The 19,805-nt window shown below is 35.1% G+C and overlaps 2 protein-coding genes across 2 annotated transcripts; both read right to left on the bottom strand.

The window, feature by feature from the left end:
- Positions 1-4,609: 4,609 nt before the first annotated feature.
- On the bottom strand, positions 4,610-5,486 carry LOC122135568 (monocyte chemotactic protein 1B-like). The gene is made up of 3 exons (XM_042715188.1): positions 5,340-5,486; positions 5,026-5,140; positions 4,610-4,918 (listed from the first exon to the last, which is right to left on the bottom strand). The coding sequence occupies exons 1-3, from the start codon at positions 5,401-5,403 to the stop codon at positions 4,807-4,809; spliced, it is 291 nt and encodes a 96-aa protein (XP_042571122.1). The 5' UTR covers positions 5,404-5,486; the 3' UTR covers positions 4,610-4,806.
- Positions 5,487-17,388: 11,902 nt separating this feature from the next.
- On the bottom strand, positions 17,389-18,298 carry LOC109048994 (C-C motif chemokine 2-like). Its single transcript, XM_019066660.2, has 3 exons — positions 18,113-18,298; positions 17,838-17,952; positions 17,389-17,497 (listed from the first exon to the last, which is right to left on the bottom strand). Exons 1-3 carry the CDS (start codon positions 18,180-18,182, stop codon positions 17,389-17,391), a joined length of 294 nt encoding a protein of 97 aa, XP_018922205.2. The 5' UTR covers positions 18,183-18,298.
- Positions 18,299-19,805: the final 1,507 nt, after the last annotated feature.

Genomic DNA, 19,805 nt, shown 5'->3' on the forward strand with positions numbered 1-19,805 from the left:
TGTAGTGATGTCATAGAATCCCGCCCACCCTCGCATTTCATTGGATCGTTGGATTTTACAAAGGATTGTGGTATTTGTAGTGGCAGGCACGAGGACGGAGGAAGAATGAAAAAGATGCCGTGTGTGGAGTTGACTCGGCAGATACATACGCAATACTTCAAAACACACACACACACACACAGAAACACAAATAAAATAAATAAATAAATAAAAATAAAAAGGGGGAATTTTTTAAATGGTTAACAGTGTCGGGTCTGCCCTCTAGTGGAATATACAAATAGTTGTTACAACGTGTCCTATTTATCATAATAACAATATGCTATTTTCTTTAGAACAAGAATGTTAAAATGTTTGATAACTTTTTGTTCATATAATAGACCTCATAAATAAAAATTTTTAAAAATTCTGACTTGTGATGCAGCCTGGAATTAAAACACAACGTGTTGGTTCATCTGGCCAGAGGAGGACTGGCCCCCGGACTGAGCCTGGTTTCTCACAAAGTTTTTTTTTTTTTTCATTTCTGTCACCGATTTTGTTTGGGTTCCCTTGCCACTGTCACATTTTGCCTCGCTTAGACACTTGATATTTAGCTATTGACATACTACTGAACTGAACTGAGCTGGATGATGACGTCACTGTTTTCTCCAGATCTGCTTTACAGATAAATTAAACTCATTCTATAATTGATGGATCTTACACAGTTATTGAACTGAAATAAAATCAACAATGATCTGATTTCAGCTGAATAATGACTGTTTATTTCTTTTTAAAGCTGCTTTACAGCACAACTTACAGTAATTTTGTTTGCATCACTGAATCTCAATTTTTTGTTTAACACTGTAAAGCTGCGTTGACAGTCTGTGTTGTATAAAGTGCTGTATAAATAAAGGTAACTTGACTTGATATCTGTGGGTTGCTTTTTAAGTAGTTTACTTAAGAGACAACATTGTGCATCAGTGGAAAGAAATAAATCTAAGACATTTTTCAATTAAATGTTTTTTATTAAAATATTTGAAGTACATATTAGTTACACTAACTGCTACTTGACAGAATCTGATAAAATTGGCAAGTATCCTAAAATGAAGTAAATTGTAAAGTTAATATTGAAATAAAAAGGTAGATGACACTAAAACTAATTCCAAACATATGACAGCTTCTGTATACAATATTCTCTATTGGTTATAATAATACGGCTAATTTAAAATTTACATCAGATCAGTAGCCTATTGTCCTAATATTATTGATAATGATGAGATCAACACATTTGAATGATACACATTACAATAGTAAAAACAAGTTTTACTCATGTATGCGAATGTGTGTGTGGGTGTGTTTGTAAATGTAGAAAATTTATTTTTGTAGAAAGTTTCATTTTTTTTAATTTCTAGCATGTTTCTTGTCTAAGTATTTAATGGCCCTCTGGACCCACTTATAGTCAGGGTCCATACAGAATTGTTTCTTCGGAGTCCTAGGATCCTCAGGAGCTGTTACAAATCTAGAGCACATTACAGATAAAAAGCATTAAAACAACACAAATGTTAAGAAATAACTAAATATTACTAACAATAAGTACATCTAAACATATCGAGAAAATACTCACACAATGTGTCTGAGAGGGCAAATGTCACTTGTCCTGTAATAATACTCCAGCCGCTGCAGAGGTATTTTGATGTTTTTTACATCAAAGCAGCAGTTACTGTTCGCACTTTCAATTCCAGCAGGACCTGAAAAAAATAATGGTTATCCAATATTTTCAGAAATAGATAACCAAAAAAAAAAAAGTATTAGATTGTTTAAATAAAGTCTCCTTTGCAGAAAACCGAATTTGGAGCCTAACACTTTAAACATTAAAGAGAAAAAAATTTACAGAAGCACAGGTTACTCACCAACTAAGGTATTAACCTGCAGAGCACAGCATAGCGTCAGAAACAGTAATGAAGTCTTCATGAAGGTCTTCATTCTCCAGGTATGATACACCACAAAGACAGAGAACAGAGATAGTAAGAGTATACGGTGAACTGCCAGCAGTCCATTATATAGAGATGGTGAAATAGTTTTTGTGTTGAAAGAAATCCCCTGTGCTGATTCTCTATACCAGTGATGTAGCCTTTTCTAAGTAGGCTATAATAACGCTTTGCCTCTCTGAAACCTCTTCCTCTTTATTCGAAGGTTTTTGTTCAATGTGCTAAAATTGTATTTGAGCTAATATATCTCAGTGCATTTCACGTAAATACACCAGGCTATGACCTCCGACAGGCTCCTAACGCTGTGCTCTACTGGGCTTCATAGCGTATACCATGTAAATATAATTTGGGCACTCGTCTAGTGTACTTGCAGAGACTTTGTGGAGAAATATAGCTATTAAAAACTAAGTACCGTATTTTAAAAGTGCTGCCTTTCCCCTCGTTAAATCCAGCCACTCCACGTCATTTTTCGCTTGAGGACAGTGGGCCTCAACTCTGTGCACTAGCTACATTCTTACTTTACAGCCATGGTGACAATTCCCTAAAATTATAAGAAAAGAGGATCTTGAACATTTTGCAATTAATTTTAATTTTTGTGTTTCAAGGTTTTGAATAACATGAAGGTGAGTGAATAATCACAAAAGTTTCAACTTTGGGTGAACTATCTTTCGGATTTCAGGAGCAAAGGCTATTCAGAGAAAATATTTCATGCACAAAATAACTTTTCTCATTATGTAGCCTACTGAGTATGAAATGTGATCCAAGTACACTTCTGAGGATCAACATTATGGTATGTGGCAGATTTGAACGGTTTCATTTCTTCTTTTTACTTCTGTAGCCTATTTCTCGTCAGTGTAATGAGAAAGAACCCAGTTCTTTCTCCCTTCAAGTTGTCTTACTCTGAATATTTCACAAATGCAACACTGGACTTTCCCATACTGCATTATCTCAGAAATAAATATTAGTATTTTTGTCTATATATCAGTTTCTTTCAATTTTCTATTTTGCATTTCTCCTCATAAATGTGAGAATTATATCTCTGGAAATACATACATACAGTTCACCTCTACTTTTAAAAGAGAAACACTATTTAAACGTAATCCTCCACAGCACAAAACTATGATCTTATCACAAATAAGACAGTAACACCACTATTGTCACAAGCACAGAAGAGATGGCAAAGAGGAAATAGATCCAAAATAGACTTTAATAATATCCACAGGTAAAACCAAACAAAGGCAGACAAGCAAACACAACCACAACATAGACGACACCCATAGTGACCCAGGAGATGACCATGAGGGAGGCGATCCATGGTGAAACTGATGGAGGGAGGTGCCAAGGTGGAACCTTGAGAAGGACCGACTGAGGTGACGCTGGGAGATGATGAGGCCCATTGACGTCCAATAGACTGAGAGACCTGGTGACACTGAAGGACATATTAGACTGAAGTGGAGTCCCACTGATGAGTGGCCAAGGAGGAGCCAGTGACGGATGGTGAATGGGACTGGACGCTGACGGCGGGATCCATTTCCAACCTCCAACTTCCTCTGCTGGCCCACAGAGCAAAGCTGATGTCCAGCAGGAGCTTCCCCAGGGCATCACCAGCCAGATGTCATCATCCAGTCCCACCTAAAACCCCTCCAAAAGCATAATGCCATCACAGACGTTTAGGTGGCTGGTCTCTTCCTCCTTGGAAAATAAAAATTGCAGCTCCTTTGAGCTTAGAAAAATTCCTCATAGGGACAATGTTTATGGAGATAATTTCCTCTTTCATTTCTATGGTCTAGTGTTCTGTAACAACGTGGTTGCAGAGACGAGCATATGAAACTATGAGAACTAATGAGATAAAGAACCATATAAAGTCTATAGACTTTAATAATCTGAAAACAAACGTTTTACCCAGTTTTTACATGCTGCACTGAGAAAAAAGAAGGAAGCAGATTTATTGTGAATGAAATAAATGATGTTACGTCATATACAGTATGTGTGGTTTTCAAATGACCCCCTCAGCATTTTATCACATTCATAACTTTTCCTAATGTTCACTGCTTTTTTGTATTGTGTCACATTTGCATCTCTGTATATTGTATAGCTCTGTAAAGTACATTTTTGTCAAGATCGGCCTTGCTAATCTCACAATTAAGGATACATTTTAAGCACTCAACATGAAACTTCAATTGCCTCAGAGTAACAAAACTATTTTTTTCACTTTGCATGCATATGATCCATATCAGATTGCAATAAAATGATTTATTTATGAAGAGGTGACTCTGAATAAACACAGTACACAAACACATTTTTCACCCAAGAAAATGTGTAAATGTCTTTTTTAAAAACATTTGCAGTCATCTAATATTATATGTTGCGAGGATTTGCTTAAGTGTCTCTGTTGTCTAGAAGAAGAACTTTGTGTAACAATGGAATAAATTTAAAATCTGTGAATATTACTTTTTATATTAATTAATTTATTTATTCGATATTCGATTTTTTATTTTTTATATTTATTTACTATATGTTTTTATATCACACATCTACATTTAATACTGACTTTTAAATAAAAATAAAATACGTTTAAATACAATTTAAATAAAAAGACTAAATACAAAAATACATGAAAGGAAAAAAACATCACTACATTATGATAAATTTATCATTTATATTTTATTTAAACAGTTGTAAAAACAAGTTGATCCATTTATATACATTATGTTGTCAATTATATATTCATATACACATCAGAAATAGTGGTCAAATTTACAATATGAAATGCAGAGATCAAATAGAAACAGTGTAGCTTCTTTTAGATTGTGAAGCTCTGAGTCTTTGCTGTAGGAGAGGTTTATGCAGCAGCAGCTGCAGTGGCTGTTCTTTTGTCCACTTTATCAACATGGTGTTTCACCCAGGTCGTCTCTGGAGCTACACAGTACTCTCTCCCTGAAATCATCTTAAACCTAAAGGAAAAACACAAAAACATGATTTAAGTCAAAGACTTCAGAAGAGTGTCTCATTGAGGTTCACGTTAGAGTTTGAAAATGAAATAATTTAAAATGACACTCACACAATAGCGTGTTTGCATCTGGTGGTCCAGTAGTAAGACACCACTTTCTTTAGAGGAATCTTCACACTACTTAACTCTAAACAGCAGTTTGATTGTGCATCAATTGCTTCGAGAGCTGAAATATGAAGATATGCAAAATATCACAAATCATTATTCATTCAAAAAAATGAAAGAAAGAAAAAGGTTTTCAAAAAGATTTCAAGCTGTTATATTGTTATTTTTAAATTACCTAATACAACAAATGGAACTAAACCTTCCATAAATATTCTGAAAAAGATACATTTTGTCTTAATTTAAAATGCAAGAGTGCTCACTGCTTGAAGTCATCTGCACAGAGCAGAAGAGCACCAGGAACGGCACACACATCAAGCTTCTCATTCTTCAAGATGTTTCTTCACAATGACAGAAAGAATCTGTAGAAGTTCTGTAGAGCTTGAAGATCTCAGAGCTGTTGTGCTTAGAACAACGTCCGAACACCTTCTTATATACATAGTAGGAGTCATATTCCTCATAAAGACATTCATGTAAATCCATTTCTGAGTATCAACATTGTAGAATGAGAGTTGTTTTTAGCTCTTCTTTGTTTCTGCTTTGCCACTCACACAAGAAAGTGCAAGGTACTTTTCTTTTAAATTCAATGAAAATGTGCATCAGGGGAACAACACACAACTTCCTTTTTTTCAGGCCTGTCTGTCATGCTAAATGTGATGATTTTATAATCAAATCTGAAATGTGCTATAACCAAATATCAGATGCACACCTGGTTCAGGTGTGTTTTATTGCAGTTAGCACTAGCTCACTGTTATTAAACTTTAGGGGTGCTTAGCTCTCAGTGAGGATGTGAAGCAATTGTCCTCTAACTTCTATCTCTGATAGTCTAACAAAGTCTATCTGGTGCCTCTTTGTAAATCAGGACCACTATGTTACTTTATTAAACATGAGACCATCTACACAAAAAACACTGCGCATTAACCTTCTGTGCCAGAAACAAAAAATCACTTGCAAATTATGCTCATATGACAATAATACAATCTGAAAAGACAATATGTGGAGATTCTGCTTTGAAAAATGACCCTATATTAACACACACCTACAGTATTATTTCCAACAACTGTGTGATTTACTTGGGAGTTAAACGTTCACTTTAAATTGTTATTTTCAGTCAGACTAAAAGGGGCAGTTGTGATCTAATGGTTAGAGAGTTGTGGGTGCAATTCCACCCTCATTACCCACAGCCTTGAGCAAAAATGGCTGCCCACTTCTCCGTGTGTGTGTCCACAGTGTGTATGTGTGTGTGTGTGTGTGTGTGTTCACTACTCACTGCTGTAAGTGCAGAGGACAAATTCCAAATATGGGTTGGTTACCATACTTAACCTACATGTCACATAATTTTTTTTTTAAACAATAATTCACCTTTTTCTGTCTCTCAAAATTTCTAAAGATCCATCTGCAGATCTGCAGGGTCCTTTTTAGAACTCACAAGACAACTTGAGTTTCTAAGAAACTTCTTGTACATATTTTTTCTTTCTTCATTTTTGTTTTAGACTGCAATCATATAGCAACCAGTTCAATGTAAATTGTAATCTTACCATTGCAGTGGACAAATTTTTTTTAGGATGGTTTTTATTATAGTCTAATACTTTTTGAAATCTTTGCATAATATCTAATGTAGCCTAGTGTAGTTTCATCTTTGATTTTTCTCATTGAAAGTCTATCAGACTGAAAACTTCCACTACTAGATTTCAGTATACAGTATGACTGCAGGACAGTACTAGGAAGGACACAATACAATAGATATTTAATATCTAATTCTATTAATATCAAGTATATAGTATTTTAGTAATCAAATGAGAAGAGAAATTGTGTTGCTAAAGCAGATTAGTCTTTAGATAGTTCAGTCAGATTTAGACAATTCACGTTAGTCTCACTGATATAAAAAAAAAAATGCTTTGCTTCTTCTTTATTAGAAAATTGTATAGTACCAACACCAAATAAATATATAAAAAAATAATAATAATAAAATGCAGAATACTGTAGAACATGCATTCAGTAGAGGATTAAAACATTACTAAATGATAATAATTTTGTCAAGGGGTCAAGGTGCTTAACCTTGATCCCTTTGCTCATAAGTGAACCCAAAGACCTTGATTAACTGGTTCAGGTGTGTTTAATTAAAGCACTAAACTTAAGTAGGACCACCCAGAAACAAGACGAGAACCCCTGCTCTAAGAAAACAAAACCACTTCTTGTTTCTAGTGACACTTATTGGTCTAATAGAGAAGTGAGAATAATTCAGCCACCAGTTAAACTGATTCACAGAATTAAAATATGGAAATGTAATGACAGGAAATGGGCAAATGGGCAATTGTATTTGCAGTTAGTGACACTAAGACAAAAATGTTGTGATCTACTATAATATCTTATTTCCAGTCAGACTAAAATGAAATTTGTCTGTGTCAAATGGCAAGCAAACATTTCATACCTAGAAGTGACTGTGGGCCTTTGGACTGCTCTGAAGTAGTATTAGAGATAGTGTGGATTTACTGGGTGATGAACTTCAAGATTCTAGATTCAAGATTTTTATTCATCACATACACGATTATAGAGCATATATAACCAGCAGTGAAATGTGAGTCAGGTCCACTCCATGGACAGTGCAATTATTAAAGAATACAACACAGATGAAAATATACATAAATATAGGTATGAAAGAATCTCATGTACATTGATATCTATCTATATTTTCAAATCACCAAGTGCAACACTAAATTGCAACAAGTAAAACTAAGACTTATTAAATAATCTGAAAATAAGTCTTATTTAATAAAAAGAGTCCTCACCTGAAACAGCATCATGCTTCTCATTCTTTGATCAATGATCTTTCTTCACACTGATGCAATAAATCAAACAGAAGTTCCGTAGAGCTTTCTGTTACACAGTTACAAAAACATGAATGAAATAGTACTTAACATTTTCATTTCATTTATTTCAGTGTCCCTTTCCCCCCCAATCAGTCTAATTTAGAATCAGCAATATAGAAAATAATCAAATTCTATTTCCTCTACACTTTATTATATTCACATTGCCTTTTTTTAGTTTATATTTGAATGCTTTACAGATCTGGTATTTAAAAGTATTATAGTATTAATCAGTTCAACTATATCTCATATATTACAGTTTTTCTCAGTCACTTTGGTACATTTCTTGAATCAGCAAGTGAAAATGAAAGCAAAAATGACATGATATGTAGCTAAGTATGGTGTCCCATTCTCGGAAGTGCACACACACAGCAGTGAGTAGAAAACACACACCAGGCAGCCATTTTTGCGGCAGCACCTGGGGAGCAATTGGGGTTCCAGTGCCTTGCTGGCAGGACAGTACCAGGAAGGACATACTGTATATCAAAAGTAAATCAAAAGCTATATACTATTAATATTTAATTTTGCTAATTTTATTAACACCAAGCATATAGTATTTTAGTGTTTACATGAGTAGTGAAATGAGTTGATAAAACAGATTTGTTTTTAGTCATATTTAGAAAATTCATCATAGTCTGATTGAGGTGTTTAAAACAAATGCTTTGTTTCTTCATAATAATAACACACACACACACACACACACACACACACACACACACACACACACACACACACACTTGAATAAAATTTAATATACCTGATTGCAATAGCGGATAAAAAACTACTACATTATGGTAATTTTATCATTGATATTTTATTAAAACAACTAAACCAATAACATAAATTATTCTGTAAAAAATATTCTATACACATTGGAAATAGTACAAGATTTGAATTTACAATATGAATCACAATAAAGATATGACTTCTAACTTAATCTGATTGAGCTACAGGCATCACAAAAGACAGACATGACTAACCAACTATAAGAGGAGGAAGCCCAATTTTTACCTTTTATATGCAGATTAATGTTCATGGTAGCCTCATCAAATTCAAACTATTATAAAATTAAGAGTATCAAGTGATGATATTCAACATTATTTGAAGACCTTTCAGAGCTACAGAATACATTATTATTTTTTTTAATGACCATTACAATGGACATCAGGTCTTGAAAGATATCAGCAGGAATCTCATGAATTAGTTGGATGACAGGTTGTGAAATTTGTGCACACATTTCAAAGGTAAAATACTACAAATTATAATGTTAAAGTTTTATGAACATTGATGTAAAATAATTGAATATTATTAATATGATTTCATTTATGTCTTTAATGCAACCATAGCCTGTCAATAAATTTTTCATTGGTTTAAGTGAGAAACAGCAATAGTGGATATGAGATCAATGAATACACAGCAACACACACACTCACACCCCCTCCACACACACTGATGCCTTGATGCTATAATGCACACAATCATATATTCATCAAAACCAAAACTTAGGTGCTAAACCTTACCCTTATTCACAAATAAACCGAAACCCTGGCCTTATTTTTATTTTATTTTTTAGTTAACTGTAGTTTCCCAATGAAAACCTATTTTATCAGACTGTGGACAGTATCTGGGTAGGACCACCGTACTGTAATTTCAAAAGCTACTAACCATATATAGCCTACTTAATTTTGTTCTTATATTATTGATCAGCATTTTTCGAGGGAAATGTGTTGCTGAAAACACATTTGCCTTTAGTGAATTTAGTCACATTTAGACAATTAGCAAAATAAAAATCCACCACCAGAGGTCAGGCGAGAAGAAACATCTCATGCATCAGACTTCCCAAAACCACATGCATCTACCAGACACATTAATCTTGCTTCCTTTCCCCCGAAAAAGCTAAAAACCACTCCAGTGTGAAAGGTTGAAGGCGTTTTATTTGTACAAGCTGAAAGGCGTTTTATTTGTACAAACTGTAGCCGAATATCCACAAATAGCCTATATAATTCTTTAACCATTTCATGAAGCTCGTCTCCAGTACTGCGAAGCAAAAGGCGAAATAGGCACGCAAAGATGTCCAGCTCCTAATGCGGGTGTGTGAGTTGTCTACATCTATTTTGGAGTGATTTCAATGCATTCTAGAGATAAATTTGTTGTATTCTGAATAATATCAGACCTGGGCCGGATTATCCAGTGGGCATTATGGGCACGGGCCCAAATGAGGGGAAGAAAAAATTTAGAAGTGTCTATTGACACTAAGTGCAAATAGCCCAACACTGTTTACACTAGATCTGCCCACCAATGTCTGGTTGGTATAAACATTACTAAAGATGCACGTCATGCAACAGGCTCAGTGCCGTAGGGCGTAAAGTGCATGTCTCAGTGTGTTGACCTGATCAACCAGAGTTTGAATCCTCCTTTTGCCTGACTCATTCTTCTTTTTTTTCCCCATCACATCTGAGATCAGAAAGACATTTATTTTCAATAAAAATTAAGGAAATATAAAAAAAAAATTAAATAAATGAAATATTTCACTAGAAGAGGAGAGGAGGAGAGTAGAGGAAATAGGGGGAAATGTACCATTTGTAAATGTATGTACAATTTAAATGTATGTTCCCATCTATTCCCCTGCCTGTTTCTCCTGTATTTTCCCCATGGACTCCATTACCCATAATCCTTCACACTCCCTCACCTGTCCCTCGTCATCAATTACCTACACATGCCAGTGGTCTCTTCGTCACGTCTATGTGGCATACGGTTTATCTCCTGTTTGAATCTTTGTTTTGTTAATAAACATTACTCAATCTACTATTGAAGCTCTCCGTGTCTCTGGTCTGACAATAATATAATATAAAAAAACAAAAATTCTCAATAAATATTTCAATTATTTTTGTTTTCTTTGCTTACAAAAAGTATTCTTGTCGCTTCATAACGTTATGTTTGAATCACTGATGGAAGATTTACTATTCTGACGGTGTCTTTTATACTTTTCTGGACCATGACAGTGTAACTTGGCAGTCTATGGGACAGTCACAAGCCTCCCGGTTTTCATCCAAAATATCTTAAATTGTGTTCTGAAAACGAACAAAGCTTTTACGGGTTTGGAACGACATGGGGGTAAGTAATTAATGACAAAATTTTCATTTTGGGGTGGAATATCCATTTAAACTTCACTACATCTGAAAGACAAATACTGTTTTTTTCACTCCACAACATTTCTATCAACGTCCTCAAAGGAGAAAGTCATTACTATGTAGCAGCTTTAAAAGTCAATGGGTGATTTTTCTTCTCTTAAACGTGGCTTTTTTCTTTCTTTTTTTTAGACAGCTTATAAGTAATCATCACTCTTGTAGGATTATGTGAAATGTTTTCCCAGCATTTTTTTAACACTGACCAGTTGCAAATGTGATATTTATTTACTACAATTCACTAATAAGTTAATATTGTGGTGTATATTAGACACAATATTGTGTTAAATGAAAATAATAAAAAAAAATGTAAAATTGTTTCCTAACAAAAAACAATAGGTGTCTGACTTAAAGCAATACTGCACAGCCCGTTCTGTGCATGACATCAAAGTACAGTGAAAGCGATTAGAGACCATTTATGAAATTTTTGTTTTGATGTCAAATAAATCTTGCTGTTTTGCTTTTTTGTTAAAGCTGTGTTGCTGTTGTAAAGTTTTACAGCTACAGTTGTGTTGCTGGGTTTTAATTTGACTGTCTACTTGGTTCAAATGTTGCTGAATGGCTACATGTAGATGTGTGCACACACTGCCAGAGCTGTGTGAGATCACTACCATCCTGCTTTTGTGGAGGTGGGTAGGGGTGTTAAATGAAATTGTTTATTGTCAACTCACTTGTTCCACATCTATAGGTTTTTAACATTCTAAAAGCTCTTTATTCCAAAGATACCACAAGTCTGTAGGGGTAATGCATTAAAGCTTCAGAAGCATAAGGTATTGCAAGTATTACATACAACAATAACAGAAGAATAATAAAGCATTCTGTCGACATAAAAAAGTAAATTGACTTTTGGTACTTAAGTACTTTTAAAAGCAAGTATATTTCTGTACTTTTACTCAAATAAAAATCTGTCTTTACAACTTTTACTTGTCATGGAGAAATTTAAGACCAGCAGTATCTGTACTTTTACTAAAGTAGTAGATTTGTGTACTTTGTCCACCTCTGCACAGCTCTTCTGATAGTATGAAGCTGGTGCATTAAAGCTATTTGATCGCATTAGAGCTCTTCAACCTCCATCAGATATGAAAATGCCAAAATAAACTCATCTATTCGAATTCATCTATAAAAGAGCACATTTCTATATTTCAGAGTTTAAATACTTACACATTGCCAGGGACATGGAAATGTGAATGTGTCTTCACAGCACTGACAATTTTTTTGCTGGAATTTCGAAGTTATCAGCTGTTGATGATATTAAAAAAACTGTTTTAGGAGAGAACGGGTATAAAAGCAATATTATCCAAACCTGTGCAAATGCAACAAATAAAACTAAACCTGCCATAAATTGTCTGAATACAATATATTTTGTCTTTATTCAAAATGAAAGGCCTCACCTTGTAAAATCGTCTGCTTAGAGCAGAACAGCACACACAGCAGGCTTCTCATTCTTCAAGATGTTTCTTCACAATGACAGAAAGAATCTGCAGAAGTTTTATAGAGCTTGAAGATCTCAGAGCTATTGTGTTCAGAATAACGTGAATGTCCTTTTAAGAAAAATTAATACTTAGCCTATCATACAGTGTTTTCTGTCAGGACATTATCCATTACTTTTACAGACATTTCTGGTAACAACAATGCAATGAAGTGCGGCATTCAAAACACCAGTAAAAAAATAAATAAATTGTTAATGTCTTTATTTTAATAGAGTACAATGTGCCGGTCAACACTAAATGAGAAGATCTTCATGATCATATCAGAGTTTCACCAAAACACCTAAACCTTACTCTTACTCACAATTAAACAATAAAACCGAAACCCTTACCCTAGGGTTTTTTTTTTTTTTTTTTTTTTTTTTTTTTTTTTTTTTTTTTTTGTAGTTTTCCAATGAAAACCTATCAGACCTATCCATATTTATCAGTAGGTGGCAGTAGAAGACTGCAGACAGTTTCCAGTAGGACCCCTGTTCTGTAAAATCAAAACCATAGATACTTAATTTTATTTTTATATTATTTATCAGCATTTTTCGTATTTATATGAAGAGGGAAATGTGTTGTTGAAAACACATTTGCCTTTAGTGAATTTAGTCACATTAAGACAATTTAAACAAAAATACATAAATAAATAAGACACCACTAGAGGTCAGGCAAGAAGAAACAGTGTTTCTCACGCATCATACTTCCCCAAACCACATACATCTACCAGACACATTAATCTTGCTTCCTTTTTTTTCCCCTCCAGAAAGCTGAAATCCACTCCAGCGTGAAGGGCAAAGGCGTTTTATTTGTACAAGCTATAACCGAATATCCACAACCAGCCTATATAAAACTTTAACTAAAGTCTCCAGGTCAGTTTTATGTGAGTTTACAACTGTTAGACCAACTATAGTTTGATATTAAACTAAATATTGTGAAAAATTACTAAAATCCATTACAAATAAATTTAAGAAACCAAAATTCAGTTACATTTTTTTATTGTCTCTGCAGCATTAAATGCATTCACTAAAATTAGAATGTAATGTGCAAGTACAGTAGCCTATATCACTCTGTACATCGGTTTTGTAATTGTAACGTAAACAATAGAATACAATTAGATGTAAATACATTCATATGGTAATATAAGGATGTTAGAGAAATTTAAAGAACACTTAAAAGGTTAGTTCACCCAAAAATGAAAATTAGCTTGTGTTTTACTCACCCTCGAGGCATCCTAGGTACGTTTCTTGCATCACTGAAGACTAAAAGCGCCTTTTTTTCTATATTCCTAGGTATATATGAAAATCTAGTCTGAGTTATATTAAAAATGGTCCAGGCTATTCCAAGCTCTATCATTGCAGTCAGCGGGTGTTGCAGTTGAACAGTCGACAAGTCGTCAAATAAAGTGCGCACATCCATAAAAATCCGTGCCTCACATGGCTCTGGGGGGGTGAATAAAGGCCTCCTGTAGTGAATCCATGCATTTTTGTAAGAAAAATATCCATATTTCAAAGGTAATAATCACTTTTACGTTATCTGTCATACGTGGAAGCCGTTCCGGCTAGGCCTGTCACAAGTGAATCCATGCATTTTTGTAGAAATAATTGTGATAAGCAATATTATTATAATTTTTATGCCACTGAATATATAATTGTAATGTAACAGCATAATCCCCCAAAAATGCAAGAGGCCTACACACTTCCTTAATTTTGAAGAATATTTAGATCATGGAAATTATGTATCAGAATATTAGGTACCTTGTCATGTACATAAGTTGATATATTGATTATTGCGACAGGCCTAGTTCCGGTGGATGACATAAGATGTTGGCTTTGCGTGATGCCGGTCATGAATTAGAAGTACAAACCGAGGATTTGCAAAGAAAAATGTTGAAGGATTTCCATATAAACCAAGAGGAGACTGGTATTCCTTTCCTAAAGTAAGGAAACTTTACTTCTTTGCTCCTATAAACAAACTCATGAGACAAGCATATCTCAAAGGCGCGCGCGCTGTGCATACATACTGCGTCATCCGCCGGGAACAGATCCACTTATGACAGATAACGGAAGTGAGAGAAAAGTGCTTATTACATTTGAAATATAGATACTTTTCTTACAAAAACGGATGGATTCACTACAGAAGGCCTTTATTCACCCCCCGGAGTGGTGTGAGGAACATTTATTATGAATGCGCACACTTTATTTGACGACTTGTGGACTGTTCAACTGCAACACCCGCTGACTGCAATGATAGAGCTTGGAATAGCCTGGACCATTTTTAATATAACTCCGACTGGATTTGTCTGAAAGAAGAAAGTCATACACACCTAGGATGCCTCGAGGGTGAGTACAACACAGTCTAATTTAAATTTTTGTGTGAACTAACCTTTTAAGGGTCTTTGGTCTGAAATTTATTTTTTTTTGTTGTGTTAGGTTTTATGGTTATTTGTTCTGAATAAGTTTTTAATGTTGTTTTGTTGGTTCTAATTAGCTTAATTCTATATGCCAGGTTTTGACTGCTACCTCTACATGGTTAAATTACACAGACAGCTACAGTACTGTACATGCATACAGTATCTAGATCTAAAATGGACAGCATCACTTCCTTTTACCAACATGACGTGTATTGTGGGCAGAAAAGAGAACTAAGCCATGTTATATTTGAAGATGACACCTTTCAAGTTCAACAGCAGTATACATGACCACAATCCTACAGTATGTGGTTGAAAACACCACTTACTCTACTGTACGTCAGACTCATAAGGTCATAAACTGTTTCCAGAACTTTCCATCTGGTTTAACAGCGCAATGTTTAAAAAGAACTGCGTTATTAATTATGTACAGTCTGGGAAAAAAAAATCTTTTGCTAGAATTACGAGTTGTTTTCGCAACTATTAAGGAAACAATGTTTGCCTCATTATTCTTAAACGTGCTGTTTAGCTTCAGTGTCAGGGGGAAGCAGATAAATATGAAACAGTGATTAATCTATTTTTGTCTTTGTATGATTTATTTTTGCTGTAGAAACTCTTCTTACTCCTTCTTTCTACGCTGCCAGGCGTAACCGTATGTTTACCTATCAAGGTCAAGCTAAATCACATCGCGTGTTAAAGGTGGGGTAAGCGATTTTTCACAAACGCTTTAGAAAACTGATTCGGGCCGACTGGCAAAACAAACTTGTAGCCAATCAGCAGTAAGGGGCGTGTCTACTCATGATGTGGAGCAGAGCGCATTCAGTGCACAGGACGGGCATTAGCAAAGCTGAACAACGACAGAAAGATAGAGATGGCAGATAAAAAACAAAAGAGGAAAACGTCTGCGGAACAAAAGAAGGCTTAAGGCAATAAAGCAAGAAGTAGGGTTCAGTGCACAGGACGGGCATTAGCAAGGACAGAACTCAAGGAGCGGAAGGCCAGAGATTGGACTCTGAGGTTGCTTTGTTTCTTCTTGATAGGTGAGTAACACCGTGTCTGCGCCACAACAGCTAAAGTCTGTCTAGTATACTGGACGCGACAAAGCCTCCATTGAAAATCATTTGAAATTTGTGTCAATACATCATGAATAGAACAGAGCAGGAGTTTTCTTTTGGGGATTTGTTGTGTCGTGCCACATCCACTGCAGACACAGTGTAACATTGGTTTTACTTTGTTTCACAATACTAATCGTTGCCTGGGTTACGTACGTATGTGTGGGGCAGAGCTATCAAAATAGGGGTGAGACCCTTTTGGGGTAGGGGCGTGTTTATTATTGGTGGTTTCAAATGTCAACTCTGGCTACCAGAAATCGCTCACCCCACCTTTAAAGTGCTCAGCTCCGTCCTGCGATGTAAAGCTGTTTTTTTTTTTTTTTTGTCTTTTGGTCTTTTTATTTTATTCCACCTTCTATGACGGTTAAAACGTTGATGGTGACAGATGACATGAGTATTTCACACGCAACAAACTATCACACTTCTAATCTCTCTGTTTCTGGCTTCCCATATATAATTGATTGACAGGCATAAAGCTCCTCAAAAGGCCTTTTGATTGGCTAATATGACAGCACCCCGCCTCTACTTTTATAGATCAGATACTAGATTACTAGATCAGATGCGCGATATGTTTGGATAGTTATTTTAGTTAAACCTTTCAGGGAGTAGACTAATTTTTATAACTTTTTCTAAAATATCTTACACCACCTGTAGGACAACAAAGCGGATATATGTGGCAACATTTCCAGAGACAAAGTTTCAGCAGGTTGCATGTTAACAGCCTCTTGCATGCAAATACGAATGTTTTCATATGTACAGAAATCTCGAAACCTTACCATCTCTGTAAGTGTGTACAGCGTGAATCATGGCAAAAGATAACACAGGATTATTTTTGTACAAATGAACAAGTGTGAAAAGCCAAATAGAGACTCAGAAAGTCTTTATTGTGAGGAGGTTTACATTAGCATAAACTTACATAAACAGATCTTCATCATAATATGTTGCCTTTAATGACACATTACAAAAATATTTTGTGTTTTTCTATAAAGTAGTTTATTCTTTGAGCTGTAATCTGCAATACTTTATTTTCCAGTACAAAACACTCTCTTTAGAAATGCATTAGTAAGACAAATGACAGACGAGTTAAAAAGAGAAACAATTCAAACATCATACATTCTGGATTGTTTAACCATATAGCTTCAATATGCTGATCAGTAAGTGACAATGCATTTGTCAGGTTTTTTTTTCTTTAAGTTTTGCTCAGACTCCACACTTGTCCAGTGCCTCCAAAATGGTTCAGAAGTTGAAAGACGCAGGTCAATATGATGATTAGTTAGAGTGGGTTACTTTGTTACATCTTTTGTTTGTATTGGTGAGGAATTTACACAGATAGTCAGTGGGTCTGGCACACACGTAATGACCCTTCACAGTCTTGAACCTGTATTCAGAGAAATTCAATACCATCAAACACAAAGTAACTTGCTCTGTTGGTCAAATTGGTTCAAACCAGTTTAAACATAATAATATCAATGATTATTAATATAATAAATAAAAATAATAAAACAAATAATTATAATAAATATAATAACAATTACTATTATTATTATTTTTTAAGATATTAAATATATAAAAATAAGGGATATAAAAATAATTAAAAATATTTTTTAATATTATTAAAAATAATAATAATATGCTCATTTTAAAAATGATAATAATAATACTATTGTAATTTTTCTCTCACATACACAAAAACAGAGATATATTGTTGTTACACTTACAGAACGGCTTCCTGGGGGCACTGCTGGCTTGTCATGCTGTATTCAGTCACTCTTTTGGTTGGCACAGGACGGTCCGAAAAGGTGAAACAGCATCTTTGTGGCCCAATACGCAAACCTAGATTAAAGAATACACAGTCAAGTTTTTGTTAAAATAGTATACAATTAGACTGTACGTTACACAGATTATAACTTAATGTTTTACATAATTTATTGTTAAAAAAAAACGATAAATATTGGTTTTCAATACATTCATTTATTTTTCTCCTCCATCTTACCTTCACTGAGGCTAACTGCGCACAGAAGCACCACCACTGCGGAGAAAATGATGAAGCGAGAGGCGGTCATTCTGGCTGTTCTGTTATACTAGACTGGCTGGATGTACAGAGGGTCTGTTTGAGGTGAAGCACTCAAGCTGGACTTGCTGCTGTGTGGCTCACTGTCCAGGCTATCAGCCTTTATAGAGACTCTTCTGTGAAGGGAATATCCCTTTATGGGTGGAATTTGAGGAGGGAGATTTTGGGTTGAATTCACCCACACAAAAAGAAAGTCCATCAGTATCAGCCGTCATCCCACACGTGCTTCTGACCTTCACTAGTCATATTTTGCTTTCAGTTCCTCTTTCACTACAGTGACTTGAAAAAAACAAAAAAACAGCCACACTGTGTGCATTATACTAGAAGGAAATTAGATGCATTCGCCCCCATGCCATTCCAAACACAAAAGCATCATCAAGAGCGTCATGAAATTTGATGAATGTATTTGGTATTTCAGGGTGAACACACATTTGGCAGAGGGTAATTAGATTTGTTGGATGTATTTGGTATTATATGAGAAAGATAACATAGATTGGTCAAATATAATTTGGCTGAGGGGTCAGATTGTTCATTTTTGGGTGAATGATTGTTACATGTATGCCTTGTTTTCTGTTCTCTCCATTGTGACCTAGTTTTCCTGAGTTGCCTGATTATAACATTCGGTTCACCTGTTGTTTGTTAATAATCTCATTTGTTCCCTTTGTTTGGTTCATGCTTAATAAGTCCTCAGTTCTCCCTTAAGCCTTCTACACACTGCATGATTTTAGTAATCCTATATGATCATTGCTGGTCACACTGTGTGATACTGATCTAATAAACTTGCATGTAGACTGTACGATGATGACACTTATTGACTCGTAGGCTATGACGCATGTTTCTATAGAAGAATTAAATGTCACTAGCATGCACTAGTGGTAAACAAAAAGAGCATAATGAATCACACTTTGACAGTTGTAGTTTTTATGTGTGCTGAAAAAAAGTGGGAGCAGAGAAAATGGAAGAAATAAGAGCTTGAGGTAAGCCGTTTTATGTTTTAGCGTTATGTTGCGTTGATCTCATGTGGCATTTTTACTGGTTGGTCAGTAAACGTGGGTTATAACTGCAAACACAATGTGCGATGAACATGTTGAATTTCTGACACTGACAGAAAATTATTGTAGGCTATCTTTGGTCGCAAGACTGTGACAACAGCCATCTTTGAACCTCTCTCACTGTATGACATAGGACCACAGATTTGGAGCCACGATCACAGAAATCGCCACGATTGTTTCACGATGCCAATATTTTGTCTGGGATAGCCGAAAATCATGCAGTGTGTCTCAGGCTTTAGTTTTCGTCCATCTGTTGAGTTGGTTTCTGTGCATGTTCTCCTGGATTAATATGATTAAAGGACTTTTAGTTGATCTCCTTCGTCTTCATGCAGTTTGTATCACCAACATGTGACAACTACTGTATACTGTCCCAGTCAATTTTTAAACAATGCAATATGCAATAAATTATTACCATTTTTCTGTATGATGCGGCGCCCGGGGAGCGTGGGGGTTGGTGCCTTGCCAAGGGCCCTCAGTGTGGATTGCCGGCCCGAGACTCGAACCCAACAAACCTTAGGGGGGGGGTTTTAGGAGGGGGGTTTTTTCCAAAAAAAAATAAAATA

Source organism: Cyprinus carpio, chromosome A25 (assembly GCF_018340385.1).
Source record: "Cyprinus carpio isolate SPL01 chromosome A25, ASM1834038v1, whole genome shotgun sequence".
In the NCBI taxonomy this organism is placed as follows: domain Eukaryota; kingdom Metazoa; phylum Chordata; class Actinopteri; order Cypriniformes; family Cyprinidae; genus Cyprinus; species Cyprinus carpio.